General features: G+C 50.3%; 12 protein-coding genes across 12 annotated transcripts; 5 read left to right on the plus strand and 7 right to left on the minus strand.

The window, feature by feature from the left end:
- Positions 1-1,025: 1,025 nt before the first annotated feature.
- BU26DRAFT_568478 (uncharacterized protein) lies at positions 1,026-2,428 on the plus strand (the record flags this gene model as incomplete). The annotated part of the gene is made up of 6 exons (XM_033833776.1): positions 1,026-1,205; positions 1,266-1,323; positions 1,383-1,454; positions 1,503-1,575; positions 1,808-2,237; positions 2,291-2,428. 6 exons carry the CDS (start codon positions 1,026-1,028, stop codon positions 2,426-2,428), a joined length of 951 nt encoding a protein of 316 aa, XP_033680187.1.
- An 839-nt stretch (positions 2,429-3,267) lies between these two features.
- Positions 3,268-4,749, plus strand: BU26DRAFT_386315 (uncharacterized protein; the record flags this gene model as incomplete). Its single annotated transcript, XM_033822640.1, has 1 exon — positions 3,268-4,749. A coding segment is annotated over one exon (1,482 nt), but the record flags the coding sequence as incomplete, so codon positions are not given.
- Positions 4,750-6,172: 1,423 nt separating this feature from the next.
- BU26DRAFT_78367 (kinase-like protein) lies at positions 6,173-7,214 on the plus strand. The gene has a single exon (XM_033836338.1). It carries the CDS (start codon positions 6,296-6,298, stop codon positions 7,124-7,126), a length of 831 nt encoding a protein of 276 aa, XP_033680189.1. The 5' UTR covers positions 6,173-6,295; the 3' UTR covers positions 7,127-7,214.
- BU26DRAFT_78368 (uncharacterized protein) lies at positions 7,215-8,072 on the minus strand. The gene has a single exon (XM_033836339.1). The coding sequence runs from the start codon at positions 7,795-7,797 to the stop codon at positions 7,303-7,305; it is 495 nt and encodes a 164-aa protein (XP_033680190.1). The 5' UTR covers positions 7,798-8,072; the 3' UTR covers positions 7,215-7,302.
- A 1,018-nt stretch (positions 8,073-9,090) lies between these two features.
- On the minus strand, positions 9,091-9,624 carry BU26DRAFT_434010 (uncharacterized protein; the record flags this gene model as incomplete). Its single annotated transcript, XM_033824053.1, has 1 exon — positions 9,091-9,624. The coding sequence occupies one exon, from the start codon at positions 9,622-9,624 to the stop codon at positions 9,091-9,093; it is 534 nt and encodes a 177-aa protein (XP_033680191.1).
- Positions 9,625-9,645: 21 nt separating this feature from the next.
- BU26DRAFT_386088 (NUAK family, SNF1-like kinase) lies at positions 9,646-10,513 on the minus strand (the record flags this gene model as incomplete). The annotated part of the gene is made up of 2 exons (XM_033822637.1): positions 9,646-9,951; positions 10,004-10,513. Coding segments are annotated over 2 exons (816 nt in total), but the record flags the coding sequence as incomplete, so codon positions are not given.
- A 641-nt stretch (positions 10,514-11,154) lies between these two features.
- Positions 11,155-12,255, plus strand: BU26DRAFT_462997 (uncharacterized protein; the record flags this gene model as incomplete). The annotated part of the gene is made up of 2 exons (XM_033825110.1): positions 11,155-11,753; positions 11,823-12,255. Coding segments are annotated over exons 1-2 (972 nt in total), but the record flags the coding sequence as incomplete, so codon positions are not given.
- A 2,052-nt stretch (positions 12,256-14,307) lies between these two features.
- On the minus strand, positions 14,308-14,932 carry BU26DRAFT_578914 (uncharacterized protein; the record flags this gene model as incomplete). The annotated part of the gene is made up of 1 exon (XM_033834436.1): positions 14,308-14,932. A coding segment is annotated over exon 1 (240 nt), but the record flags the coding sequence as incomplete, so codon positions are not given.
- BU26DRAFT_578924 (uncharacterized protein) lies at positions 14,344-15,031 on the minus strand (the record flags this gene model as incomplete). The annotated part of the gene is made up of 1 exon (XM_033834437.1): positions 14,344-15,031. A coding segment is annotated over one exon (228 nt), but the record flags the coding sequence as incomplete, so codon positions are not given.
- Positions 15,032-15,548: 517 nt separating this feature from the next.
- On the plus strand, positions 15,549-16,045 carry BU26DRAFT_508504 (uncharacterized protein; the record flags this gene model as incomplete). The annotated part of the gene is made up of 2 exons (XM_033827084.1): positions 15,549-15,922; positions 15,958-16,045. 2 exons carry the CDS (start codon positions 15,549-15,551, stop codon positions 16,043-16,045), a joined length of 462 nt encoding a protein of 153 aa, XP_033680196.1.
- Positions 16,046-18,071: 2,026 nt separating this feature from the next.
- BU26DRAFT_542511 (uncharacterized protein) lies at positions 18,072-21,316 on the minus strand (the record flags this gene model as incomplete). Its single annotated transcript, XM_033831652.1, has 6 exons — positions 18,072-19,072; positions 19,126-19,448; positions 19,535-19,857; positions 19,909-20,137; positions 20,220-20,414; positions 21,216-21,316. 6 exons carry the CDS (start codon positions 21,314-21,316, stop codon positions 18,141-18,143), a joined length of 2,103 nt encoding a protein of 700 aa, XP_033680197.1. The 3' UTR covers positions 18,072-18,140.
- Positions 21,317-21,438: 122 nt separating this feature from the next.
- Positions 21,439-23,674, minus strand: BU26DRAFT_522295 (uncharacterized protein). Its single transcript, XM_033829752.1, has one exon. It carries the CDS (start codon positions 23,594-23,596, stop codon positions 21,779-21,781), a length of 1,818 nt encoding a protein of 605 aa, XP_033680198.1. The 5' UTR covers positions 23,597-23,674; the 3' UTR covers positions 21,439-21,778.
- Between the last annotated feature and the right edge of the window lie 3,302 nt (positions 23,675-26,976).

A 26,976-nucleotide genomic window follows, 5' to 3' on the forward strand; every position in this document is an offset into this window, starting at 1 on the left:
CGGGAGCTCCGGAGTTCTGCCGAATTGCCGAGGCTCTTTCCTAGTTAGGACTAGCACATCCTTAGCGTATACAGAGCCTCGCGCACCGCAGAAGCTCTCACCCGACTGCCCTGGGTCCCTTACACAATATTATTGCCCGTAACGCGTACGACACGGCGACCGCGCGATCGAGCCCTACGGAAACAGCGTCAGCGATATTCTATTCCGGTTGAAGCCTGTGAGCTACGATTGTCAGTTGCGATCGCTCGACTCACCTCTGCCGGAGTAGGCTTGTGAGCCAGCGCGCCAGCGAGCACCCCCTCAGCGTCAAATTCAGCGGCAGTGAGAACTTTTCCCGGTTGAAGGCGACAAACAGAGAACCCACGAGCCCAGCGTAGCTCTCGAAAATACGACTCCGCCCAGCGAGGCACCCACAACGCTTAACTGAGCCAGCGCGCCAGCAAGCACCCCCTACAAGCTCAGCCCAGCGAGGCCCCCACGATGAGCTCTCAACTCACTATGAGCTCTCAAGACTCCGACGTTGACGAAGGCGCCCTCCGACGACTCCATCACGATCACCAAGGGCGACGGCAGCGTCGTAAGTATCGACGACGACGAGTCTCTGACTACTGCGATTACTGGAGAGCCAACTCTCTGGCGTCAAGTCCTCCGCCACCTGGCCACCGAGCTCGTCACCCTCACCGACGATAATACGCGCCTCCGCCGAGCTCGCGATAATTATCGCGCAGCCGCCCGAGCCGATAGCCCCCGCCGTAGTACCGGCCCACACAGTCAAGAAGGACGTAACAAATGTTACCCAGACCCACCCGTTTTCCACGGCGATCGCGACCTCGATAGCTTTGAGCCCTGGATGCTCAATTTGCAGTCAAAGCTCCGCCTTGCCTGTTCCCTTCAGAGCTCGATAAATCGACTATATACGCGATCGTCTCCGTGGAATCGCTCTGGGCGTCGTACGTCACCGATTGCCCTCCACCGACTCGATCGATTTCGGCTACGCCAGCAATATATACACCAGTTCGGATGAGATGATCAAGGACCTCAAACGCGCCTTCGGCAAGGATCCGGAGGAGGAGACCCTGCGCGCCCACGCGGACCTTATGATGGCTAAGGCTGAATACAGGATGAGTGAGGAGGACGACTTTGGCAAGTGGTGGCCAAAAATACAAGCGACTGCCACCTTGGGCCGGCTCTCTCTCGCCGAGCAGGTCCTCTGCCTCAAGACCCTACCCAAGAGAAGCCTCGTTGACGCCATGCTTGGCCACTAGCCCCACGGCAACAAGCTCACCGAGGACACCTTTCAAGAAGCTCTCGATCGACTCCGCCGTATCGACTTGAACCAGCGTCTGCACCTCTCATGAGCTCTCAATTTCCTGAGGTAACAGGCTCCGCCAAGGAGCGCAGTTGCCTCGGCCCGCGATTGACTCACGATTGCAAATATCAGGAATTTCTTGAAGGTAAGTTCTCCGAGGTGACCGTTCGAGCAAGGGGCTGACGAGCTGTAGCTGTCCGGCGAGGTGAGCAAGAGAAACTAGCATCAGCCGATTTAGTAAAGCGGTATTTCTCCCCTGTGGCTTGGTATATTCTTGCGCTAACGTGCAGGTTCTCTTTTAGACACCGATGTCTGACTGTCCTCTGTGCGGCGGCACTGGGAAACAAGGCGATTTCGACTGTGGTCTGCGTCATGGCAAGGGCAAACGGGACACGGAGGAGACCTCTTCAGGCTCGAAATAGCAAAGCATGCATCGCTTTGCCTTTTCTGGAGGACTAGAGCCGATCGGTTCACAGGCTGAATACCGTGCTTTGTCAGGTTGAATGGTGATAAGCTTGTTGAGGACCTCTTCAAAGACTTCTTCGTTGATAACGGCATGGATCGCACTTTCGGGCTTGCCATGCCGCACCGCCACTTCGACATCCTTCCTGGGCAAATGATGGTCAATTACAATGGCACATCTACCCCTTGGAATGTGAACCCCGGCGAGGGGATGGATGAACCCCAACCAGCAGTCTGGAACTTTTCCTCCACTGGTGAATTGATACCAACTGAGTTCAACTATTCCAAAGGGCACAAGGTTGAGATGGGAGAAAAGGAGCGTGCCTTTGTAGCCAGCTTCAAGCGTTTGCTTGACGAAAAGGACCTCAGAGAGATCTTTGGCTTGTGCGAGTACCCGGGAGACGACTTCGAGGGCACATGTGGGATCACCATGGGTTCGGCCAACATCAACCTGAAGCCGAAAGATGTACGTCAATCTTATACTGAAGTAACGTCGCTAACTAAACCTCTTTGACACAGTATCCTGAAGGTTTGAAGGGGGCTGACACTGCAGGGTTCTTCTCCCCACCACTCAGGAAGCGAGGATGTAGATGCACCTGCGATAACCGCACCGCCCCTCATGGTCATGGCGCCCATGTTATCACGCAGTCCGCTTAGGCTTCTAATCGGTAACAGCTGTGTATCCCCTTTCAGATAAACATGGAATGGCTTTAACGTGGCCGGTGTTTTCTCATTTCAATAGAGGCTGCTGGAGTTGCAGCCAGACGAGAACCTGGGCATGCGGAGCGAGAGTGGAGAATTGGAGGGGCTGAGGACTCGACTGTTTTGCTGTTGTGTCGGCGTCCATAGATGCCGATCTGGAAGTGCAAGAAAGTGCACACCTGCCGCATACGGGTAGCGCGGTTCGGTTAGCGCTCCCTCGGCTCGTTTCAGACTGCCACCTGCCCCTCGCCAGCGCCAAGCCTGGAGCGTCAAAACCTTCTCGCCAACTAACCGCTCTCTCCATCCGACTTCGCGCCGACACTCCTGCATCCATCCTTCCATCCCGTCATCATATATCTAGCGCCGCATGCGCGTTACGCTTCTCTCTCTCCATGCCTATGGCGCCGCGACCCAATTCTGCTCCCGCCAAGAATAACAGGCGCCAACCCACAACTGGACCTCGAAAGAAGACTCCTATCGTGAAGTCCGCACGGCGCGCTGGCACTCGAAGTAGCGCACGACTGCAACACATCCAACCACCTCCCACCCCTCTTGCACCCACTTCTCAGCCGGCCCGCACCAAATGGAAACGCCCCGAAGAAGACTCTGAAGCCGAAGCCGACGAGCCAAAAGGTGTGTGCCCCGCAAACCAGCTCCGACACGAGTTCTCTGAGGAGAACTTGAAAGAAGACTCTGCTGAAGCCGGCGAGCCAGAAGACGTGCGCCCTTCAGAAGAGCCCCAAGAGCTCTCTCCCCAGCCCCGGCCTGTCCAACTACCCCCCACCCTTCCTGCACAAAGACGCAGAAGCCTACGCCTCCAACGTGCCGATCCCATCCAGACAACACCCAACTCCGTTCAGCAGGCGAAGACGCCAAAGCGACCTCGAGAAGAAGGTGAAGTTCCACCCTTCCGATCTTCGCCCGAGCCGCTCCCAAAACGAGTACGGACATCTGCAGCTTCGGTCGGCGAACAGGTTGGGTGGGAGACAATCAGCGAGGCTCGAGTTGACTACTGGAGGGAGAACGGAACCTGGCCGACAGAAGAACAAGAGAAAACAATGGATCGTTTTCGAGACATTTTCCATCATGCGCTCGCAAGAAAGAGATCATCGGCTTCCCTTCGCCGCAAGCGTTCGGATGCCAGCATCAACGCGGAAACAGTCCTAACACGAACACCGAGCGACCAGCAACCGCGAGAACAGAAGAGTGCTCCGTACAAACATCCGCGGTACGAAGGTCAACTCAGGGAACGCGGTAGCTTCATGGGTAAATACGAAGAGGGAATCACCGCCGAAAGCAAAGAGCTTTGCCAAAAGCTTCTAAGAGCGTCGCAGTCGCCACCAGAACATACATTGTTCGATGATGATCTGTTCGAAGACACTTTGGAATTGATCAAAGGCAGAAACGAGACCAGAGTGATCCGCGATATCGCACAGCTCATTGTCCCTCCTGCCGAAATTTTGGCAATTCGCGGCGCTAAGCATCTGAAGATTCTCAGAGAGACTACTAACGCCGGCTGGAATAACGCCATCCCTTTTTGCGGACCGCGTCCGCAGCCAGACTACGGTCTTGGGTTTAAGCGAGAAGCATTCAACCGAGAACAGTTACAGAAGCTCCAGCCTTTTATTGGTAATGAACTGGAAGACTGCTCCTATGTTGCGGCTACGTACGACATGTACCTTCCATTTCTTACCAGCGAGGTAAAATGCGGAGCGTCCGCACTGGATATCGCCGATCGACAGAACGCTCATAATCAGACTGTTGCTTTACAGAATTTAGTAGAGCTTTTTCGACTTGTGGGCCGCGAGAAAGAGCTTCATCGAGAAATCAACGGCTTTTCAATCTCTCACAGCGATGTAGACGTACGCATCTGGGGACATTATGCTGCTATTGATGGAAGAGACGCCACGTACTATCGGCACCCAATTGGCGAATTCAGCATCAAGAATACGGAACTGGATCGAGGGAAGAGGTGGACGGCCTATACTTTTGTCCGAAACGTCTACGATATATGGCTTCCCGAGCACTTCAAAAGAATCTGTTCCGCCATCGACATGTTACCCGCTGGCTTGAATTTCGAAGTCTCCGATCAGCCCGAACCTCAATTTCCGGATCTGGAACGAGCGTCATCACGCTCAGGACTGTCCCAGCGATTTGAAGATTACCGCTTAGCCGATGAAGGAGCGATACCGGACAGCCAGCCAAGCGTCCAGCAAATCACCCCAGACACAACGATTCACTCTGAGTCAAGCAACTTCAAGAGGAAAAAGAAATAAGGACTTGCATCTCACCGTCAACACAGGGTTCGGCTTTTGGCCATTCAGTCCTTGGCCATTCAGTCCTTTGCTTGCGATCTGCTTGTGTATACGTAGCAGAAGGCACAGATAGTTTATCCTACAATTGAAGTTCTTGATTTATATTCTCTGTATCTGACGAACACGCCCACAGAGCGAGATCTGTGTTCTATTGTGTATCCACTTAATGATACCCCCTTCAGGTATAGCGCCTCGGTTCGGGAAAACCTTACCTCCGCGGATCGCTTGGCTTTTGCATCGGCCTCCCCTTCTTCTTCCCTCATTCCCTTCACCCTCTCTTGACTCCCCGCCTGCTGCAATCCTTTGTACAGCTGAAGCTGCGCCCAGTAATTCCCGCAATCAGGCACCTCAGCCGATGCGAAGAGGCAAGTGCCGCATGAGCCCAACACAACCCTAAGCTCGATTCCACTTCCTACGTGCTAATGAGACCTTTTTCCCACAGTCATCGCCCTCTTTGACCCTCTAAAGATTGAGTCTACTTCATCCATTTGCTCGTCTACGTCGAATTGACTGCTCCAACCCGTACCCCACCGACCTCGTGTACATCGATTTCTCTTCTCCAAGAGTCGGAACGAGCTCCACCTTTCCGCAAGTTTCTCCCCTCCCCGATCCTAGGGCGATATCATCGTGACTCGCGGACGGTGATACCCGCTACACGAACCCATATACCATTCGAGTGGCGTCAACCTTTTCATGCCGAAATGTCACTGGGCCAGGGCGTCGTCAGGCCCTTCTTTCGCGTCGGATTTCTGACCCCTCTAGGGAAGCTGGCGCAGCGGCGAAGGAGGTGAGTCCAGCAGCATCCGTGAAGGCCATATGACCATATTTAGGCAGGAAATGAGAGATGATGTTGACGCCGTTTGATAGTCAAATATCAGAGACAGAGCGGTGAGAATGAGGAATGGAAGAGAAATATAGTAGAAAGATCTTGCTTTAAATACGCATCTTAATGCATGTGCACGAACGTCTTGTCTCCAAATATTAACCATGTATAAAAACGAGGTTGTGGTGTACAGCGCTTAGCGGAGTTAAACTGAGGCAAACGCCGTTCACTTCGTTTGGGAGCCAATGGATCCTAGACGAGACTCTAATCTTCATACTCTCCGCTTCATCTGCGTGTTTGTTTCGAGCTGACACAAAGGTTGCCGAGTTGTTGGTGTCTATTGCAAAGTCGTTTCCTGGTAAGCGCCAGCGTTGCGATGGCCAGAGCTTTGGGCGGCATGGCGCCATCGTCGGGCGAGGACTAGACTTCGACTGGGAACAGCGTGCTGATTGGTTTTGCGGCGCTAACTCGGCGCTAGCATCGCCTCTGAAGAAATTCCGTTTGGTGATCGCTTAAATGAAAGGCGTACAAACGAAAGGGCTGTGCCACCTAATACTTCAAAGCTGATCGGCGGTATTTGCTTTCTAAAAGCTCGTTCGTTCTATAAAGCCTATCGTTGTTCACTGCTTGCCGGCTTGTGAACCTGTCTTTTCGTTTTGTTGCTGCAGAAGCGAAATCTAAGATATGGCCACGTATACTGATGGCACACCGGTGCCAGAGGATGGCAAATACCATGTTGACCCGGCCAATCCAATGGTCAAGGTTAGATACCTTGAGCCTTGGTATCCTCCTGGTGTGACAGAGTTCTTCTCCGGCGGAAATACTGCACGTCTAGGGCTCCTTCCAGACGGAACTGTGCTCAAATACGTACGCGACAGGGAAGACCGCGTTGCGCTTAACAGTCTCAATGTCGAACACTCTATTCTTTCAGCGCTAGGGCAGCACGACAGAATCGTCAACTACCTGGGCAAACATGAACACGGAATCCTTCTTCAACGGGCCCTCAATGGCGATATCTGTAGCTATATATCGAAACATGAACACGATAACATTTCTCTACAACTTCGGCAAAAGTGGATGACGCAAGCGGCGGAGGCGCTCGCATTCATCCACTCGAAAGGCGTTATCCACTGCGACATCCACCCAAACAATTTCCTCCTGGACGAACAGCTTAACGTCCAACTCTGCGATTTTGCTGGATCGTTATTCGGAAGCTTAGACGGCGGAGCTATGGAAAGCACACGGTTCTTCCTCCCAAGAGACTGGCGGGACCCTCCTAATATAAAGACTGACCTTTTTGCGTTTGGTTCGGTTATGTACTATATCATGACTAGCCGCGAGCCATATGTGGACCTGTCAGATGATGAGGCTACGGCAAAATTTGAACGGAAGGAATTTCCGCATGTCGAGGGATTCAAATGCGGGAGTGTGATCAAGGGCTGCTGGACAGGAGACTTCAGGGATGCAGAAGATGTGCTGAAAGCTATCCTGGAGGAGAGTCTTGCGGAGAACTAGACCTTTCCGCACCGCTAGGGACGGGAGCTTTTATTACACTAACCCGGATGGAAGCACTATTGGAATGACGGAAAGTCGAGATTGAACCGGTCAAACAAATGATTCTGTATCACTATGAATAGCTTAAAGAAAGAACTTACAGTCTCTTCACCGCCATTCTAAGTGCTCTTCAAACCTCATCCCACCATTTTCTTGATAACGGGCGCTCCCCACAAGTCGCACTTGCTGTCCTCCCTCATCCCAAAGCATATGCACCAGCCCCCGCTCGTGTCACAGATGCTGTGCCTTGTTTCCTTATTGTCGGTAGTCGTCTCATATGATGGGTTGGCGTTTCGGACGGTAAGACGGGCGGGACGTTGAAGGAACTGTTTCAGCAGGCGCATGCTCTCACTTTCGCTTTCGCTTCGAGGAGAGAGGGATTGGTCGGCGATGAAGGCTCTTGGGGAGACACAAGGTAGGGGGATGGGCGAAGGGGATGGCGTTGTCATTGCTGTCGTAGTCGGGCTGCGAGAAGTGGACGCGGAGAGTCGTGGGGATAGAGCGCTGGCGGCGGTGCGGGCATGAGCAAAGGGCTTCTCGTCGGTCGGCGGGGGCGTCAACGGCGGGTCTGTGAAGCTAGAAGGCGGTGTGATATTCTGATGCGCTGTTAGAGGAGTTTGCGACATAAACATAGCGATGAGTTATGCCCCATAGCGAAGGTAGCTTGATTGCCGTTGCGCAGACTGGTCGCGGATTCACAAGCTGTGCGCGCTGGTTGACTCAGCAACAGCGCCACATATCCGCCAGGGCGTATGACGTACATGTGGCTGGTGCTGCGCTGAGGGCAAGCCCTCAAACCCAAGCCAATACAAATCGCCGCCGAGCGCCTACAGATGAGTCACTCCAGGACATCATGTTAGCCCGCTGTCAAAGATTCCGATCGTGCTAGCCGTTCTGGTAGGGCTCAGGGTTGCATCTTGAGGAACGAACGACCGAGAGGGACCTTACAGGAATACCGAAAACGATGAGGTCTATGATACGTAAACAGAACGTTTTTGTTCGGTGGTCGGTGAAAGGCTCGACAACCTCTTGCCCTTCGCAAACCCTCCCATCTGCCTACACCTTCCCATCCAGATCTCCGCCATGTCTACCATAACGCAGGAGCCCGAGCGGGAGTCACCAACAAGGATGACCCGTCGCCCGACAGCGGAGAAACCCAAAGGTTGGGAAGGGCGCAACTGTTGATAGAGCATACAGATCGTGTCATTCGGGCATCGCCACAAGGCGAACCATCGTGCTTGCTGTGGAGGAACCCTAAAGGCTGGGAAGAACACGACGGGAAACTCGTGCGAGGAATTATTTCGTGAGAACCTCTTCGTGCGCACCCCTCTATCGTGCGAATCACTTCGTGCGACTCTTTAGCACGTACGAAATTATCCTGCGCAGTGCGCACTTAACACGCTGCTCTCCTATACTCTCTCGTTGCTAAATGTGAGGAATCATGCCACGCCAGACGCCCAACCCTCAGACAATCTTTCACCTCGTACCGGCCAAGAAATCGGATAAGGCTCGCGAGATTCTCACAGTCCAGGTCCGCGTACCAGATGTCGCGACCAGAGATGCTCTATACAAAGCCAAGCAGGAGCCGCAAGGTCTCCGCAGCACTATTGAGAGGGTACTCAAGTCGATCCAGAATTCCAGATCGACACCCGCGTTGAAGCAGTCAACCTCAATCCCTCTGGCACGCTTCACATCTTCGTGCGCACGCCCAGAGGACCGCGAGGCCACCATCAGACAAGCTCTTCCGACTCTTCGAGATACCCAATGAATGCCGACTCCAGCCCGCGAAACAGTAGAAACAGATTAACCTGAAGGAAAAATCAATGATGTAACAGCCAAAGAAACTCAACGCCGTCAAAACTTAGGAAGTTTCCGAGTAGAAGAAAAGACAAGCGATAGAAGTATGTAAGAGCAAACGATACATATCAAGTGAACAGCTGCAACCCCAAAGATTCTCCTCGCCGTTCAATTTCGGCCAACACCTTTGGATGGATATCTCGTTGAGGGTCGTTGCGGTTCGCTGGAAGTTTGCGTGGCGCATACTTGTAGTTGGCCCTTCTTAGATCGACGGCTGCTGGTCTCTTAACTCTGGGCTTTGGAGCTTTCGACCTTGGATCAGGTTCGCGCTGTTCTGAGGCTTGTGGTTGCGCCAACATGCTTGCAGGGTCCGGCATTGGCCCGACCTGATTTCGTGGAGTGCTCAATCCCTGGCCGTCGAAGCATTTGACGAGCATCTGAGCCGCAGACGAGCGCGTCTCCGGGTTTTCCTGAGCCATTGGGCTAAGAGCTGCGTGTTGAGCCGCTGCGGCTCTAACACGAGGTAACACCTCTCCGTAGTCGGCCAACGTCGGGTCATGGAGCCCTCCCGCCTGCGTCACGACACCGATTACGACAAAGAGGGACCAGACATCCATTTTGGGAGACTGACGGCGCGTTTGGTACATCGCCTCAGGAGCCATGTAAAGCGGCGAGCCACAGAAGGTATTCGCAAGCCGTTGCTGATTGGCAAGACCAAAATCAGCTAACTGAAAAACGTAACCCTCGTTGCCGGATGGCGTGTACAGAATATTTTCGGGCTTGACATCCCGATGACACCAGCCTCGGAAGGCCAGGTAATCCAGCGCCTCGAGCATCTCATGTAGGAGCCGCGTAAGGATCTTTTCATCATAACCTATGTTCGGAGATTTCTCGAGCAAATCGCACACGTTTCCGGCCTTGAGGCTCATGTAGACATGTACAGTCCCGGTATCCCAGCCTGTCGAGCCTAAGTATTCGACGATGTTTTTCTGCACGCATGGTCAGAGTCCAACATCAAAGAGAACGTGTGCATGGACATACGTGAGAAATACTGGAGAGTATTTTGACTTCGCGCCGCAACGTGTCCTCTTCGTGAGACGGGAAAGGGCCAACTTTAGGCGGCAGTTTCATTTTCTTGACCGCGATGAAGCACCCCGAATCGAGATCGACGGCCTTACGCACTTCGCCGAACGCTCCTTTCCCTAAAAACTCGCCCTCGGTCGTCCGCAGGACCGCCCCAACGGTCGGCGTGTGGAGACGGGTATTGTACCACGAGGGAAGCTCAGTGGGCCCTTCCTCGATGGTTCGAGCATAGCGAGGATTCTGCGCCGATGCCTCAGCCCTCTGATATTCCTTCTCGGTCTCTTGTAACACGTCCGCTGACTTCTCGGGCCACACTAAGTCGAAGATATACTGGTTCAGTTGCTCGCCGCCAGCACTAATGCAATATTTAGTGCCTGGCTGTAAGACGACCTGGCGGAAATCTCCATCGTTCCTGAAGCCGACTGGAAGGATCTTCGTATTGCGAAGTCGGGATCGGTCGCACAACATGATTTGGCGGGATTCCGGATGGAATTCGAAGGAAAAGTGGACCTGGGAGATGCTCTTTCCGGGCAAGATGAGATCGGCATCCCGTCCGACTTCCGTGATCACCTGGGGAACAGTTCTCTTGCGGACGTGGTAGCCGATTTCAAGACCATATTGGTCTTCGGCTTCGTCTCCTTTGGCTTCTGGGCAGAGTGATACGAAGGACTCGTTATCCCGAAGGAGAAGAATCTCGCGAGCCTTGACCGATTTCTTGGCCGGCACGAGGTGAAAGATGGTCTGAGGATCAGGCGTCTGGCGTGGCATGATTCCTCACATTTAGCAACGAGAGAGTATAGGAGAGCAGCGTGTGCAAACGGGACTCTTGGAAGCCTTGAATTGGGAAGCAGTCCGAGGAGATGAAGAGTGCGCAGGAAAACATTAGCCGGCAGCGAAGGATATACCTGAACACCACATCAAAAAAGTGTCGAGGAAACACCCGTCCACATGCTGTCGATTGGACGACAGCGCCCCTCAACTCAACATGCAGCAGACCAAGCTAGACAAGAAACGTGAGGCGGGCGCTTGGAGGGCGAATTGCTGCCTAGCGAGAGCGGGGGCCGGAAATAACGCGACACGTGCCGCTCCCACGCCACCCAAAACATCGCTCTTTTCCTTTTGGCTCACCCTTTCCGCACTTCAAGCCTTCTTTCCAGCATCACACGACGATGCATTCCGTCCGCGATATCAACCACGCTCGGCTGAACGCGATTATGCCGACCCTCCAGCGAATGGAGGATGATCCAGCGTTCCTCGAAGGCCGGAGGCATCGCTTCGACGCCGACGATCCACCTCCGCCATATTCATCGGGCGGCAGCACGGAACTGCCCACTCCTGACCCATTCCCACGCGTCGCAAACGCCGACGTCGATGTGGACGAGCTCCTTCGCAAGCCGTTGAATGACAGCGAGATTCGCATGTTCGGATGGGAAGCGGCGCACTATCGTCCACACCATCGGTACAACGACGAATTCCGGCAAGAGAAGACTCGGATCGGTGAAGAATGGGGCAGACGGGATGCGAACTACAAACCGCTCTACCGTGGACCCGATCTGATCGGGCGTCCTGGGCAACAACGGCTGGACGTCATGATCAGACACAGCATCAAGAAGCGATGGGAACGCTTGGGGGTGTGGAATCCGGAATGGGGGATCCCAGCCCGCGTACACTCTGGACCCAAAGATAATGAAACCCGTTGGAAGTGGAAGTGGGACCGCGAACAGTCGTACGTGGACCGGGAATACAATCGTCAACCATACGAGGTACGGAGGATCAGGTGGCCTTCGCGAGATGAGGAGGCCCCGTTTGAGCGCGCGGTTCGACTGCACCTCGAGAGACAAGGCGGCTGGAACGAGGCGATTGTCCTGCAACCTTCGGACGCTGACCATCCAACCGACGTCCATGTGGATAACCGGGAGTTTTTCATCACGAGTCGGCCGTGGTACGTATGGCAACTTGAGGTCGCGGAGGAAGAGGTGAGACTGACACGCGATCCGGACCCCGATAACTATTTTCGGGCACGGGAGAATGTAACCACACGATGGAAAGACAAGGGGGACTGGAAAGAGAGCTGGGGTGACTTGCCCGGGTGGAAATGGAGACACGAATCCCCTTCACCGGAGCCTGCGGACCCGAACGATATGGACTTCACCCCGTCCGAGATCGATGCGATGGAGGAGATACCGCCTCGAACACCACCACCGAAGCCATCGTCCCGTGAACGCCGGGGTCCGACTTGGAGCAAAATTTTCGGGTTTCTCCCTGGCTACGACCCCGATCCAGCACCGCCTGCATCTACTCAACCGACCCAAACGCCTCACGTAGAGGGCGATGACGATCACGCGAGCAACAGATCAAATGCTACAGCCGAACCCGTTGACAACGTGCAACAGCAACCGCGGAACGAAGATACCGATACAACTCCTCGCACGAAACATGAGGAATCCCCCTCCCCTGTAGGAGCACGGGATCGGGTGACCGCACGGCAAATGACACGTTCGACCCGTCATTCGATTCGTTCAGGGCTGCGCAGCGAAAAGTCTTCGGCCACTCGCAGGGCCAGGCCTGGCAAGGACGTATCTCGGGCCTTGACTCGGTCTTCCAAGATCTCCAAACCGACTCTACCTACCCGGCGCAGCGCTCGGATCGCAGAAAGAGAACGACAGTCCAAAGGCGCCGCGACCCTCTCTGAAACCGTGAAGGCTATAAACGGAGAGGATCCAGCATCGCAACCGTTGAAGCGGCCGAGTCGGCAGAAGCAAAGGACTTTGCCGAAGGTGACAAGAAGGAAAAGGGACCCTCCCAAGGAGAGACATCCACCAGCATCATCGAAACCGCAAGGAGTCACAAAGCGAAGGGCCCATTCTCATTCAAGACGATTGAATGCTTGAAAGGGCAAGAGAATACACGCATGTGGGCGCGGACGAACAAGTGGACTGGAATGCATTCACGGAGAGTGGGAGGACGCTCCAGACACCCTGCGAATGCCCGGATATTTTTAGGTCCCGCATATTCGCACTACCGTTGAGCCTTCCAGGCGAGTGCCAGTGAGGAGGCGTGGACTTGGTAACCAGTGGCGCCGCCTTGTGCCAAACCACCTCGTCCAATTCATCCAGAATCGCTCTCAGAAGCGGGGGACTCGTGAGTCGACCGCGGCAGAGAATCTTGCGGGACCCGCCGAAGAATGTACGGTGGCCGGTACTGGAGTGGAGGGGAGTAGACGACATGCTGGAAGTTTCTATAGTGCCAATACAAGATCAAGGACTAGAACCTTGCATTCTATACGTCAGAGGACTTCGTCAGAGGCAATGATGCTCACCGTCAACCTTGATCTGGTGAAACGATTCGGCAATCTGCGATCGGGCAAGATTTGATTATGCCTGATTTCTAGGACTCTGACACTTCACATTCGACACACCACACAAGCGTTCTATAACAATTCCTCATCATCACTCTGCCAAGGTATCCCAAGTTCCGGCGGTCTCAGCCAAACCCTTCACAATATGCTACCTCTCTTTTCTACCACAGAATGTTCCCTCTTCCAAGCTTGGTCCTTCTAGCTAGCTCTCTTGACTGACCGTCCTGTGATGTGTGAGCTCCTATACAAGTGACTTTGGCCAAGCGCAACAGCATTACTCCAGCTGCATCGGCCCCAAGTTCGCACACTCGCTTTAGAAGGCTTGGAAATCGTGCCACTGCTCGGTATCTAGGTGAGGATATATCAACTCATCTGAATATTGAACCATAGTTTTTGCATTTACTATTCACCCCAAACATACCGGTTTGGAACCAACAGAGAGGGTGTTGAGCCGTCAGGATGATGAGGGCGACGAAATGCAGGATCTGGGTTCTCGTTCGTCGTGACGAACGGACGGAAACCGGCGGTTCGAGTCTAGTGCCAGTGGATGGATGCGAAAGACTCCCACTTCTCCTGTTGATCCGCATACTCTGTCAAATTCATCATAAATCTATCTACCAAAACCAGCCCTCCCCAGCCAACATTCAAGGGGCTAATTGACCCTTCCTCGTAATAGAGGCATATCTAGGTAGACACTTGTGGTCTTGTGCCATATCCGCAAGAACTTTCAGAATCTCGTGGTGATTAGCAGGTCCATTATCTACAATCTAAACGCATATGATCATCGCCACTGCCCCTCCACCATCGTCCCCTGAGTTGATAGATATGATTGTCGCACCATGACGGCATGGTAGGGCTGCTGGGGGTATGGCGGCATTGCCTGGTGGGATGCAAGCTTGTCATCCGGATGATGAGGTCTGGCCTTGAAGTATCGTCCTCGCAACTCGGGACGAGGTTGCGTGTACGCGAGAGTAGTGTCCTGAGGAGGATGAGCCAGCCCCCCTGACTTGGCATCTTCAAGGGTGTAATAGCAGATGACGTGGTGGGTGTAGTTCCCACCATGAAACTGATCGTCTTCTTCACCAGTCCTCCAGGCTTGAAGTCGTACGAATCCGTCAGGAACCGATGTACGGCCTGTCTTCATTTCTGGACGCCCTAGAAATCGCGTCGGCAAATGCACCGTTCAAGTTCCTTTCTCGTCCCTCTCTCGAGTTCGTCATGCCGAAACGCTTGACCGTCCTTCTCCTCGATCCCTGCTGAACGGTGTCGTTCAGCTCCCGATACACGAAGAAGTTATCATTGATCCGGCTGGGACTCCAAGTCAGGCCGTCCGTCCATCTCTTGATGCCTGACGCGAGTGCCTCGTACACAAACACGGATCCGCTCTTGATGACGTGCTTTCATTCTCGTTCATAAGGTCGTCGTGGACATTGGATCAAGGTTCCGTCGAGACAGGCTTCAACAACCATTGCTGCATCCCGGGCGGTATGCACGAACCCATACCATGTGGGCTCCAGAGCATTTTCACCATCGAAAGGAAGGAGTGAGCCGCTGCTCAGTAATAGTTGAGGCGACGGATTGCTTAGTGGGTGTTGACTTGCAGCGGCTGGTTGAGACCATACGGCAGTCCCACATAGAATGGCTCGGCGAGTTGATATCCAGTTGCCGTATCGAGCTCGGATTGCCGACACTGATAGAGTTGGTCGTGATTGTAACCATACGCTCCTTGCGGATACGTGGAAGTCGATGTATATCTGGGCACAGGGACACTACGTACCGCCAATAGAGAACCAAGGACATGACTGATATAGATCGGTTTCTGATCCCATTGCTCTATGCGTGGCTGATTGACAGGCTCGTTGGTCGACTGCGAGAAAGTCCGGCAAGGGGTTGAGGTTGGTGGGAAGATGGACGCAGAAGCGTGGTTGTTCAATGGAATGTCCAGGAGCATTGCTTTTATCTCCAACCGCCGGGACTGCATCGATCCGATGAGGATTGCAGGTTTATGATCACTGCAGATACATCCATACCCGCCAAGATTGAAGTCCCACAACGTACCATCATTGTTGGTCGGTTGTGGGTTCCTCTCCCAGAGAGAAATCCACACGGCCAGCGTCGGTGGTTTGGAGACAGGCCTCTCGAGGTATGTCACTGGTACTGTGTGACTCTGCAAGCCATGTTCCCGACGTTTTTGTGTCACACGGCAGACACCCTCACAGCGAGGGGCAAGCTTATGACCCGGACGGTGAAGAAAGAAAGCTGGAATGGATGAATTCCATGGTTTCCACCGGAGTGACGGAGAAATCCCACGAGAGAGATGGAACCGACTCAGTACCATATCGCCACACCTCGCGGTTACAGAAAAAACTTGATGAAGTTCCAGTGCAACCTGGCATGACCGGGCGTCCTCATTCCCAGCATGCCAAGAGCTGTACGTGGCCTTTCAATATTTGCGGTCCGCAGGCCGTCGGGGAAGCACATCATGACTCCACTCTCTTCGGAAAGCAAGAAGCAATGTTGTGAGTCGTCATTCTACGTAAGGACATTAATACAGGACTGAACCGCCGGCGAGGGAAGAGAAGGAAAGGGGGGAGGCTCCTGGGTTGGGACGCCTTCGTCAGGTCGATCGGTTCAAGACATGAGGTGTTCTCTCGTCATTCGATGAAGAGGAGATCGCGGCTAATGGCGACGAATAGTCGAGAGAGAGATTGTCTGTGAAAGAATTGACAGATCAGAGATGCTAGAGGTGCAAGCTGTAGGTATGGCTGGGAGTCCCGCCGACTATCGCGTAAATGAGGGGTGGCGGGTTCCCACGCAGGTTTCGCAGGGCGGCTGCGTAGATTCACCCAGCGCGAGCCGACGTTCACAGTCAACTTCCTGAGTCACTTCAGGCGCCTAACTCTCATGGCGGATTTCTGTATCCATTTTTATCCAGTCTTGCGTCAAGATGATTCCAAAAAAAGCTCAGAACTGAAAATAGATGTGGTGCCGAAGTCAAGTGCAGTCAGACCACAGGGTACCAAAACCAGTCCCCAGGAACTGGACCAAAAATGGTCCCCGGGGTCTGAAAATGGTCACCTCTGTCCCAAAGTTATCACGAGACAGGAATAGAATGTTATCATAACAAAAGCCCGAAGTGGCCTCAATCTCAATCGTACCCGGTGGTTTCAACGGTCCTGTTTTGATATCTGAGGTCGGAACTGAACTCACGTCGTAGGAACCTGCAGAGCATGGCATCGAAGAGGACCTCGTCGAAACGAGTCGCAAATGAAAACTGTCGGGAAATAGGCAGCAGATGTCTCAAGTCGTGTAACTAGCATGTGTCTGACTCACATGAGTGACTCACCCTTGCGACTTATAACGGCAGCCGCCTCCCCCTTGAGAAGGGGGACAGACAGAATATTGAACAACAGCCTTTGTGTTTACTATTCACTTCACACGAACCGGTTTTAAACCAGCAAAAACCGTCGAAAGAAAAGGAGGACGGTCCAACGGAAGGTCCATGAACTATGGCGTTCTGGAATTGACGTCTTCCTCCTCTCCCTCGATGCTGACATGTACTGACCTCTCGAAAGGAAAGGCTCTATCCACCGGCAATCATCATGACGCCGGCACATTTCAATGGAGGGAGAATGAAGCAGACTAGTGGAGGGAGGGATGATTGCATTCCAGATGGACAGACAGAAGATACGTAGAATAGCACTCAAACAAACCGACAGCGAGGGATGCAATCCTTGAAATAAGAATCGTAATATCGGGTAGAGGTACGTCGTCCCCAGAATCTGTCAATTAAAGGAAAGGAATGGAGACCGCATCTGGTGGCAAAGATGATCAAGGCAGCGGGATTGACGAACAGGAAAGTGATTGGAGACGCATGGATGAGCGGCTCGAAATGTTGGAGGCTACGGTTGAAAGACTCAAGTGATCATGTTTTGCTAGGTACCCAATGTGGCAGAACGTAGTAAAACACCTCGTAGTGGAATACTTCGTAAGTTAGTGGAACAGCTCATAGTAAAACGAATTGTAGTGGAATATCCCGTAGTAGAGCAGCTCGTAGTGGAACGAGTTGTAGTGGAAGACCTCGTAGCGGAATACCTCGTAGTGGAACGGTTCGTAGTGCTACGAATGGACCCAAAAGTGGTCCAGTGGGTCACACGAAGAGTTTCCTAAGAGGTGTTCAATTGCACCGGCATACGCCCCTATGGCATATCCCCTCAGTGTGTGTCCCTCCGGCATATGCCCTTCCGGCTATGCCCTTCCGGCATACACCCCTACGGCACATACCACTCCATGTCTTTAAGGGGCCAAATGTGTCCTCTGATTCACAATCACATGCTCTGACGCAGGTACAAGTACCTCATAGATGTTGACTGAAAGCGAGGAGGAAGATGAAATATGTAACAAACGTGAGATGTAGCTACCCATCCGACGTAGCTACGAAACAACAGAGAGATTGATACTTAGTCCATAAGACCCCGCGTATACCCAAGTAGCCTAGGCAGGATCAATATTACGGAGCGGATGTGTCAATCTCTAAGACCGCCCCTACGGCATCTACTACTTCCTCGAACCCCCTGCCATCATTGAACTGACGCGATGGCGGCGATGTGCTGAGCCGAACAGATAGCAACACCCTGCTCCCTTACTCACGATGCATCGTGGAAGCACCTGGCAACCATCTCAAAGGAGTGGGAAGGCCAAGCAAAGATAGCGCTCGGAGAGATGATATGGAGTTGGTCATCCTACGAAACGCTGCAGATGCATCTTATGTTCGAGGGTCATCCGACAGACGTTGCAGTCGACCTTCTGGCGGGGCTTGAGAGCGCCAAGGTGCTTGCGCTTGAAATGCTTGCTGAGGTCACCGGGGGTATAGAATGAATAGATGCGATCCTTCACCGGGAGTTCTTGGTTCCCGAGACAGAGGAAACAGACCTTGGGGCGCTTCTCCCGGTAGACAGAGACCATGGCGGCCTCCAACGCTTGCTCCAGTGGATCCGATTCCTCCCGCTTGACGGCCGTTGCCTGACCGTGAGAGGACGCCGAACGCCGGATGACCCTCCCTTCCTCGACGGCGCAGTAGGCTGCGACCGCGTCGATCGCCGCGTTCCGTCGGCGGTATTCCTCGTCGAGCGTTTTCCCCGGAAGTGTCAGGACGGCCTGGATCAAGCGGTCATGTTCCGGGGTCCTCTTCCGCGTCTCGAGCTTCGATTCCACGACCTCCTCGATCTTCACGCCGGATAACTGCAGCTTGATGTCCCGAACGGCCTGCTCTTGATCCCAGCGGCTCCGAATGTCGGCTAGGAGCGCGGTTCGCAGTCGTTGCCGTTCGTTATTTATCCGGCGGGTCAGCCGGTCACACGCCTCCCAAGCCGCGCCGGAGCGACGTCGACCATGTCGGCGGCGGAGTCGAGTGCGATTCTCCATCCAGCGCCGGATGTTCTCATTGTCGTTCACTGATCGGGATTGATCGGGCGTGAGCTTCCACGGCCGCCGTGGATCAATCCATCGACTCATCCGACACACCGCGCGCATCAGGTCGTCTTGCGGCTCCATGCCCCGGACGACGGCCTGGAGATCCGCCGTGACTCGTCTCGACAGGTAGTGCTTGAGGAACGTCCGTGCGTCGGCGTGGATCATGATCAGGTTTCGTAGCTCGTCGCTAACATGTTCTGTTTTCCGATTAGCGCGTTTGATTGCAGACCATGGCTCTCCCCGAACGTACTACTATCGTCAAACGCTTTCCCAGCCCCGTATCGGAGACCGTACGGGCGTGCAACCTGTTTGAACCCAGTGATCTCACCCAGTCGCCTCATCCATGACCGGATCGTCGAGCTGCAGAGTGGTTTCGTCGAGATGCCGAACCCGGACGGGGTGGACTCCGTTTGGCGGAAGAGATGGACGTCATCCAATCTGGGATCGAGAGGCACCGGCATCGAGTTACACCCGGGCGGGACCTCGAGCTGGCTCAAGTGCCCGGCGCTAGTGAGATTCGGTTCCAGGAAGGCTCCGTCGTGGAGAAGGAGGCCGAGGAGGAAGGCGTGAGGACTGAGGAGGAGAGAGGGATCGTAGATGATATCGGGGATCGCTCATCAGTCCGCATCACGAAGGAGGGGTCCGCGAAGGGGCCATACGTCTCCTTCATCCCAAGAAACTGCTTGGTAAACTCGTAGGAGAATTCCAGGACGGTTCGGGTGGGTCCGCCCTGAGGGTCGCGGACGCGGGTGACGACGATGTGTCGATAGCGGATCTCTAGGATCGCCTGCGGCCGATTTGCAGTGATGAATCCCATCTGAAGAAACAGACAGGTGGCCACCCGCTGCCGGCCAAGCGTGAACGTGATATCGATGCTGACGAGGGCCGTCTGTGCCACGTTCGCAACATCCGTGGCGTCCATCGGGGCCTTCTCCCGCTTCTGGGTGCTCAGTTTATGTTTCTTCGCAAGCTCACGCAGAACCTGGCCATGTCAGCACCCACCGGTCAGGAACGGGGCAGAAGGGACTCTCACCTTATGCATCTGGCGGGTGGTCTTCTCATCGATCTTCTCTCCCGTCGCCCGCTCGTAAACGAGCCGAAAGTTCTTCCAATACAGGTTCAGGGAGGCGGCATACTTCGTTCGTCGGAGACGCCTTCCATTCTCATCTCGACGACGCCCCAGCTTCCAGTCAAGGAAACTTTTGAGGGCGCCAAGGTCGACGCACTTGAAGTTCGGGTCCCTTCCCACATAGGCGCGATATCTGCACGGCGTGAGTCCATCACTTCGACGGGAATTCTGACACGGTGTTATGGCATTCGCGCCAGATAAGGTGAGATGCTTACAGATACCAATGGCGCTTAATCGCATCCAAATGCTTCGTCGTACTCTCCGCATAGTCGGTCTGTATGATATCGGAACCCTGGACCGCGTCCTCAACGCCACGGTAGTACTCTGGAGAGTGATCCTGGTCCTCCTCGTCACTGAAGTAGTCGTCGAAATCGGTCAGGTCCGTCTCCGACCCAACATCTTCATCGGAGCTCTATTTAATCTAGATTTAGTAGTATTAAAGCTTAAAGTTTAATTACGTATACTAATACTCTCTACTAATAATACTACTACCTAGAAGTATAAAATATCTAGTAATTCTACTAAATTAAAGTTATAATTAACTCTAATTTAATAAAAGATTATGTAGTACCTTAATTTATTACTAACTTATATTATTAAGTTACTTAATTAGCTTAAGAAAGGTAATAAGATAATAGCGTATTAGCTAGTACTTATAGAGTCTAAAGTTACCTAGCTTTAAGTAGCTAACGTATAGAAAAAAAAGCGTAATTTACGTAAAAGAAAGTAGATTTAGAAAGAGATTACTTTTATAATTAAAGCTAGCTTATAGCTAGTTACTTAAAGAAAAACTATAGATTAGAATAAGAGTAAAAAGTAGCGTAAAGAGGTAGTAGTATATAATAGCTAGCTAGCTTAGTAATACTATAGACGCTATAGTAAGCTAGAGTATAATATATAAACGTACTAGATAGTTAAAGATAATATAGATAAGTTAGATAGCTTATCTAGATTTATTTTAAGTAGCTTAGAGTTAAAGAAATCTAAATAAAATAGTAGCTTTTTAGTAGAGACTTAGTATTTTTAGATTATTTAATAGAGTAACTAGTTTAATAGTAAAGTATATTATATATATAAGCTATCTTAGCTAGATCTAGTACTAAGACTTCTAGCTCTTATAAATTCTATAGATTAGAGTTAGATTTACTAGATTACGCCTCTAATTTATCTAATCTACATTACGTGACCCTAATTATTCCCGTAATTCTCACGTGATCCCATGTGATCGCTCGTCCCGTGATCCCGGGCTTGGCTTGCCGTGTCCTCCGGCCTGGCCAGTCAATCTCTGTTTCCGATCCTGTGATCGTAACATAATGTTTCTTTTAGAACTAAATTGTGAGCATGTTTCCGTCTTCTAGACATTAATTCAAGAAGCTAATTTGTGGTTCTTTGTTGACAGTGTTAACCGGCACGAGGTTGCAGAAGTGAACGATGCGCTTAGAATAAATGAGTAGGCGAGGACGTTTCTATTTAAAGGAGAATGCAAAGATAAACCCTCCAGTCAGCTCGACATCGGCCACCCTCGAACTTCTTGCTCAACTGCGTAGCGCCCAAGCAAGCCTCTGCAGGCTAATCGATCCATTTAGTAACATCCATCCTGTTCGATAGTCCCACTCCTTTCTCGTCGATTGTAGATAGTGAGGGTACTGCCGCCTGCGTCACAAACACTGGATACCCGTTACTGCTTATGCGGCTACGCTGGATTCGCAGTTGGTGTGGGATATCTGACGCAAGAGATACAGCCGAGCCCGACGTGAATGGTGAGTGCAAGTCGTTACTTCGTCTTTGTCTTCTTGGAGTTGCCGGACCCAGCGTTGATCGTGGTGTCCGGAGTGATTGGCCGGAGGCTTGGTCGGCTATTCGGTATTATTCCTTCATCGACGAAGCTGTAATCTTCAAGTTGTTGGGATAGTCCTGAGCGTGAAGAGGCCAGGTCCTGCTCGGAGACATCGGAGTTCAAATCAGCCGGTAGCATGTCGATGACGGAGCATATTCTTTCAAAGTGCTTGGGAAGCCACAAGTCGTAAACATTTCTGACGAACTTGTAGGCTTTCCACCTCTGATCCCCTTCCCCGGATGGCGCGAAAATAAACTTCGAGATTAAATGCCGGTAAAACTTGACATCTTTTCCATCAATTACGACGTAGTGGCCCCAGATTCTCACATCCTCGTCGTTATGAGATATCGAAAAGCTATTAATCTCCCGATGCAGTTCATTCTCTTGGTCAACCAGCTGGAAAAGTAAGTGCAGACCGCGTAAGATGACAGACTGAGTGTAAGCATTCTGTCGATCAGCAACATCAAGTTCGCGGTCTCCGCACTTTACCTCGCTGGTAAGAAATGGAAAATACATTTGATACGTGGCTGCAAAGAAGGAGGAATCGGCAAGGAGGTCGCCGAGAAATGGTTGAAGCTTTCGCAGCTGTTCGGGATTAAAAGCATCTCTATCGAACCCAAGTCCAAAATCTGGCTGCGGTCGAGGTCCGGAACGAGAACGAGACCCAGGAGGATTGATGAAAGGGATGGAATTGGTCCAGCATGCGTTGGTAGTCTCTCGGAGAATGGCGAGGTGTGTGGCCCCCTTGTCAGCGAGTATCTCAGCTGACGGCACAATGAGCTGCGAAATATCGCGGACCACTTTTGTCTCGTTCTCGCCCTTGATCCTTTTACACGTCTTCTTGAACAGTTCATCATCGGAGAAAAGAGTATGTTGAGGAGCTGGCTGTAGTTCTTTCAGGAGCTGCTGGCAAAGTTTTTCGCTTTCCGGTGTAATGCCGAGTTCGTGATCATCCATAAAGCTGCCGCACTCTTTGAGTTGACGTTGAAACAGTGGATGCCTATACGGAGCACACTTCTGATCCCGCGACATGCTGCTCGTACTCTGTGTCGGGATTGTTTCCGAGGCTGAGGCGTTTGAGCGTTTACGGCTCAGCGATCGTTTCTTTGCACGCGCATGATCGACAAGCTTGAGAAAACGATCCATTGTTGCCTCTTGTTCTTCTGTCGGCCAGGCTCCGGTCTCCCTCCAGTAGCCAACCCGAGCCTCACTAATTGTCTTGCACTTGAGCGGTTCGTTAACTGATGTTTGTACTCGTTTTAGAAACGGCTCGGGCGAAGGGCGGGGGAGTGAAACTTCGTCTTCTCGAGGTCGCTCTCGAGGTCGCTTTCGAGTCTTCACGTGCTGAACGGAGTCGGGCGTTGTCTGGATAGGATCGGCACCTTGGAGGCGTAGGGTTCTGCGTCTTTGCGCAGGAGAGGTGGAAGGTAGTTGGACAGGCCGGGGCTGGGGAGAGAGTTCTTTGGGCTCTTCTAAAGGGCGCACACCTTCTGGCTCGTCGGCTTCAGCATTAGAGCCTTCTTCCAAGTTCTCAGAGAACTCGTGTCGGGAGGAAGGGAGTCTTCGGAGCTGTTTTGCGGGGCACACACCTTTTGGCTTGTCGGCTTCGGCTTCAGAGTCTTCTTGCGGGCGCTTCCATTTGGTGCGGGCCGGCCGAGAAGTACCAGCGCGCCGGGTGGACTTCATGATGGGGTTCTTCTTTCGAGGTCCAGCTGTGGGTTGGCGCCTGTGGTTGGGTCGCGGAGTCATAGGCATGGAGAGAGAGAAGCGTAACGCGCAGTGCAGCGCTGGACATATGATGACGGGATCGAAGGATGGATGCAGGAGTTGTTGGCGCGAAGTTGGCGCTCCAGGCTTGGCGCTGGCGAGGGGCAGGTGATCCCCAAGAGGTTAGTGCACGCCTTATATAATAATTACAGCGTAACTAATCAAGGTCACGAGGATAAGCAAGCCAAGCTTGTAGCGAGTGATTTCGAGTCCGCACGCACAGGCTGCAGCCACCACTACGCTTACGGCTATCAACGATGCACTGCAGCCCTGGCACGCCCGGACCAGGCACTCTGTGTGCCAGCAAGTGGCAGCTATCGAGACCTGCCACGGGTTCTTGATGCCCAGGACCGAAACCACCCCAGAAATTGTCCTCCTTGCGATGCGAAATCACCTCCAAGTTCCTAGGGCTCGCAATAAGCATACCACTAAGAATGGCGTGGACGGTGCTGGGTGCGGGAGCTAAGCTTTAAGGGATGTCTCTCAGCGCTCTGCTCACGACATTGTACGCTTACGTCTTACAACCCTTACTAGCTAGCATTGCACCCCTTAGCTCTCTTTAGTTCTTCTTTGAATCTACTACGTCTGCCTAGCCCTACTCTTAAATAAGTTTTCTAACATTCTGCTACAATACCTACTCTAGATAATATAGCTGCACTAGCTGCTAACTATTAACTAAAGCGAGTTATGCTAAGACTCCGCGTTAATAACAAAGAATTCTAGAGGTAATCTAACTTTAATAATATAATTAAGGTATAATATACTTTATAGGCGAAAGACTCTATATAGGCGAACTCTCTACAATTTCTTAGTATAATAGTCTAGTTTAGAGATTTATCTTAAGTTATATAACCTTAGGTTACGTAATCTTATTACGTAACCTAGCCTAGCGTCTTAGCGCTTAGCATCTCTATATATAGAGCCTCTTAAAGCCTTTTCTCTACTTCTTATCTTTAGATAGCTAAATTTAATCTAATCTACTCTACTTATCGCTTTTATTCTTATAGCTTGTAGAGACTATATTACCTATAATTAACTTATCTAGCTAGGTATTCTAGAGCGTACGTATAGTAGTAGAAACTATAAAGCTAGCTCTTATATTATCTAAAGGTTAATACCTCTTTAGCTAAAGATAGTAGTATAATATTAGGCTAAACTAAGTAGTTTTATAAGAAGCGTTTACTAATAGCTATACTAAGAATTAGAGCTATAAGAGCCTAGTTACTTACTCTAAGAATCTATTAACGTATTAATTAATTACTTCTCTCTAGTACTATATAAGACTACTAGTAGATCTAGTAGATAGTAGAAAAGATACTACTAGTAGTAAGCTAAAGAGAGCTATAAGAGCTCTACGTATAAAAGAACTTCTATAGAACTTCTACGTATAGAAACCTCTCTCTATTTTAAAAATTAATAATTCTCTACTCTACTAGTAGAGCTAATAATTAGCTACTACGCTAGTAGTATATACTCTTACTTCTTAAATAAGAAGCTATACCTAAGTTAAACTACTTAAACACTATAGATAAACTCTCGCGAAGTAATTCTAGTAGTAAGACTCTAGTTATATAGTACCTCTTTACTCTAATAATTCTTAAATTCTAGGCTAAGAACCTACTAGCTAGTTACTTAAACTAATATTATTATTATAAATTACTTGTTTAATAATATAATATAATAACTAATAAGAATTAGAATATTAACTTTAAATAGAAGCTAGCACGACTACGCTAGAGCTTAGAGATATCTAGCTTATTAGTAGTAGATAGCTCTTATACTCTCTCTACCTCTAGAAAGAAGCTCTAAGAGCTTTTCTTAGAAAGGCTAAGTAAAATTATTAACAAATTAGTTAGCTAACTACTTATACGCTAGGTACTTAAATAATAAACCTATATATATTACTAGATTACTACTAACGTATTTACTAAAGAAGATACTATATATAGAGAGTATTAGAATTTATAGTAGAAAAAAGCTACTACTTTAGTAAAGATTTAATAGCTATAAGTATAACTATAATTCTACTCTAGAAGCTAAAAGCTACTTACTCTATTAACTTAACGTATAATGTACTTTATAAATTAGACACTACGTATACGTAAAACTAGCGCGTTATTACTAGATAACTTAATTCTAGGTTCTTATCTAACTACGTATACGCCTACTATACTACTAGTAACTAAGTAATATTTAGAAAGCTAAATAAGGCTTTTTACTAAGTTTCTAGACTCTCTATTACTATTAGATAGTAAGGTTATTACCTTTAAGTAATAGAGAGATAGCTTATAAGATAAGCTTTAAGCTAATTATAACTAGTACCTAGAAGAGATAGCTAAGAATACTAAGAAAACTATTATAGTATATATATATATATAGATAGAGAAAGACGCGTACTAAACTCTCTCTATAATTCTATATTCTCTAAGAAATAGTAGTACGTAGATCTTCTATAAATATATACTTAATTAGCTAGAGAGAAGCTACGCGAACCTATATAAAAGGCTAAATATCTATTATAATTTCTAGAAGCTATATTACTAAAATACTACTAACTTCGCGCGCTTTTAGATTAATTTCTTCTACCTAGTATAGAAGCGCTAGCTCTCTATAGACTAATAGGTAGAGAAGCTTTATAAGAAGCTTCTAGTAAACCTACGTATATAGATAGGTATCTACTAATATTAGTATACTTATAATTATAATTAATATATAGATCTTACTTAAAACCTTACTAGAGAGCTTGCCTAAGAAGAAGCTTATATAACTAGAAAGGTTAAAAAACGCGACGTACTTGCGTTAACGCTGCGTTACGCGCCTGCTACTCTACTAGGTATTCTACTAACCTCTAATAAAGCTCTAGTAATTAGAAAGCTAGTTACCTACTTCTAATACTAGTAACCTAGCTATATAAGCTATAATTACCTAAGCGCCTCTACTACGTAGAAAGCTATTAAGAATATTAATTTAGAGAAGAAGCCTATAGAGCCCGCAGAGCTATAAGTATCTAAGAATAACACGTTAGAATATAAATCTAATAACTTAGAAAAAGTCTAGCTCTAGAAGAAGTCTTCTCTCTAGAGCTACCTACTAGAGTAATAAATCTACGCAAAAAGCTATTTAGTAGTTTTACGTTTACTCTACTTTACTAAATATCTATAAATAGTCTTATAATTAAGCTTAGAGGTTTAATTAATACTAGAGCGAGTAGCTACATTCTAGTACACCTAAAGCACCTTTAGACTCTTAGAAAAAACCTCTATGTTAAGCTAGCGCGTATAGAACCTATCTCTTTTACTAGATATAATAGATAACCTAATAGCTAGATAGATAAATACTTTAAAGCTAATTTAGTACTAGAAAGCTAC

The sequence above is a fragment of the Trematosphaeria pertusa genome (assembly GCF_010094035.1).
Source record: "Trematosphaeria pertusa strain CBS 122368 unplaced genomic scaffold BU26scaffold_13, whole genome shotgun sequence".
Lineage (NCBI taxonomy): Eukaryota > Fungi > Ascomycota > Dothideomycetes > Pleosporales > Trematosphaeriaceae > Trematosphaeria > Trematosphaeria pertusa.